This window comes from Neolamprologus brichardi, chromosome 10 (assembly GCF_056152115.1).
Source record: "Neolamprologus brichardi isolate AB-2024 chromosome 10, ASM5615211v1, whole genome shotgun sequence".
Lineage (NCBI taxonomy): Eukaryota > Metazoa > Chordata > Actinopteri > Cichliformes > Cichlidae > Neolamprologus > Neolamprologus brichardi.
The window spans coordinates 19,021,506-19,023,573 of NC_142113.1; the positions used below are offsets into that span (position 1 = coordinate 19,021,506).

At 35.3% G+C, this 2,068-nt stretch overlaps 1 protein-coding gene across 1 annotated transcript; it reads left to right on the forward strand.

The window, feature by feature from the left end:
- The first annotated feature begins 926 nt into the window (after positions 1-926).
- On the forward strand, positions 927-1,868 carry LOC102783244 (olfactory receptor 1500-like). Its single transcript, XM_087846851.1, has one exon. It carries the CDS (start codon positions 927-929, stop codon positions 1,866-1,868), a length of 942 nt encoding a protein of 313 aa, XP_087702977.1.
- The last annotated feature ends 200 nt before the right edge of the window (positions 1,869-2,068 follow it).

Here is a 2,068-nt window from a genome sequence, read left to right on the forward strand (position 1 = left end):
TGTTACTTGTAAGCCTCTACAAACATGGTGGGTATTACCACTGTGTGGCTGTAAGTGCAGCCATCACAGTTCTGAAGAAAAAGAAGTGCAAAACCAGAACAAAATAATGTTTATATACAACAACTAAAAAAAAAACAGGTTTTAGAATGGACCATTTTAAACTTAAAGTTTAACATAAATAGACATCCAGAGTGGAAAGCGTTGCAAATAAATGCAAACACGGCTTCACAACACTCATGTTTTTCCAAAATGTATGTCAGTGTAAGCTATTTCTATCACATTTAACCTTTGACTGTATTTTGTGTAATTTCTATACAAAACGTAAAAAAAGTGTTTTTCATAGTTTTTTTTTCAAACCATGAAACTTTTTGGCTATGTGTCATGCTGGGGTGGGCGTCCCTGACAGAATTTGTTTCCCCTTCGTCTGGAGCACACGCTGGGCTCTCGAAATTATGGGCAAACAGCATCCCACATTCTTGATTTTTAGTTCACAAACACTTCTTATAACGATAAACTACTTCTGAAACTTTGGAGGTTTTAGCTCTTTATACAGTAAAGTTACAAGAGGATAAAAATAATTATCAGGCAAAATGTCCTTTGTTTGTTAAAATAATCCTGTCCCATACCACGTGAGAACAATAAACATATAATTTTCTGATGTAAGCCTCAAACTGAACGGTAATGTAGTGACAATCATTTTTCACAATTTTTTTACAAAACTAAAATATTACTACTTCCATGTCTAATTGTCTGTAATGGAGGCGGAGTAAACTGGCCTGCTTACAGCTGACACAAGGGAAAAGAGCACTGCTATAAGTATCAGAGCACAGTGTTGCTCTGCTTATATTTGTAGCTAGCCTTCACAAAATAGAGCCTAAACAAACGATAGAACATAGAATTATAGAAGATTAACAGAAGGTCTTTACATGGCATTGATCAACTCAGCTGCTGAGAACAACATCACCTTTGTGCGACCTGCATATTTTATAATAAGTGGTTTTATTGGCATACCTAATATTAGATATTATTTTGTCTTTCTGTGTTTTATTTACATTCTTGCAGTGGTGGGAAACACATTAGTGATGATTGTAATAACATTGGATCACATGTTGAGAAGTCCTAAATATATTGCTGTTTTTAACCTTGCATTTACAGATCTGTTAAGTAGCTCTTCTTTGGTTCCAAAGGTTGTTGACATTTTTCTGTTTAACCATTATTATATTTCCTACAATGACTGCTTGACTTTCATGTTTTTCTGCTTTACTTTAATTTCAATGCAAGCTTTTAATCTGGTTGTATTGTCCTTTGACAGAGTCATGGCTATCATGTACCCTTTGCACTATCAAATGAGAGTGAGTCACAAGCTCATTTTATCTTTGATCACTTTTTTCTGGCTTCTTGCCATAACTCTTGTACTCATTGCAGTTGGCCTTCTCACAAGACTTTCTTTTTGTAAGTCTGTTGTTATTCAGAGCTACTATTGTGATCATGGTCCTATTTATCGGCTTGGCTGCAATGATGTCACCCCCAATCGTGCAATTGCTGGTTTGAGTCCAGTTATAATTCTTGGGTTTCCATTGGCATTTATCGTGGGAAGTTACTGCTGTATTGGCTATGCTTTGTCAAAAATTTCTACATTTAGGGAAAGAGTGAAAGCTTTCAAAACCTGCACAGGTCACCTTTCATTGGTGGCAATTTATTTCCTTCCTGTTACATTTGTGTATATCTTTGGGAATGTAATACATCCAAATGCTAGAATCATAAGCCTTTCTATTAGCACTGTATTGCCTCCCATGTTAAACCCGATTATCTATGTTCTTCAGACACAGGAGATCAAAGAGTCATTAAAGAAGTTGTTGAAAACTTAAGTTACATCCAAAATTGCCACAAAATATTAAAAAAGGATTTAGACTTGAATGTCTGCAGTGCCCTCTGCCATCTGATGTAAAAGATTTAGTCTTTCTGTGACCAAAGAGATTCTGCTCCTCTGTATTTTTCAGGAGTAAGATGTAGACATTATTTTAACTTTAGTCAGTTTTAGTTGCAGCAATCTTCATTTTTCTTTGAA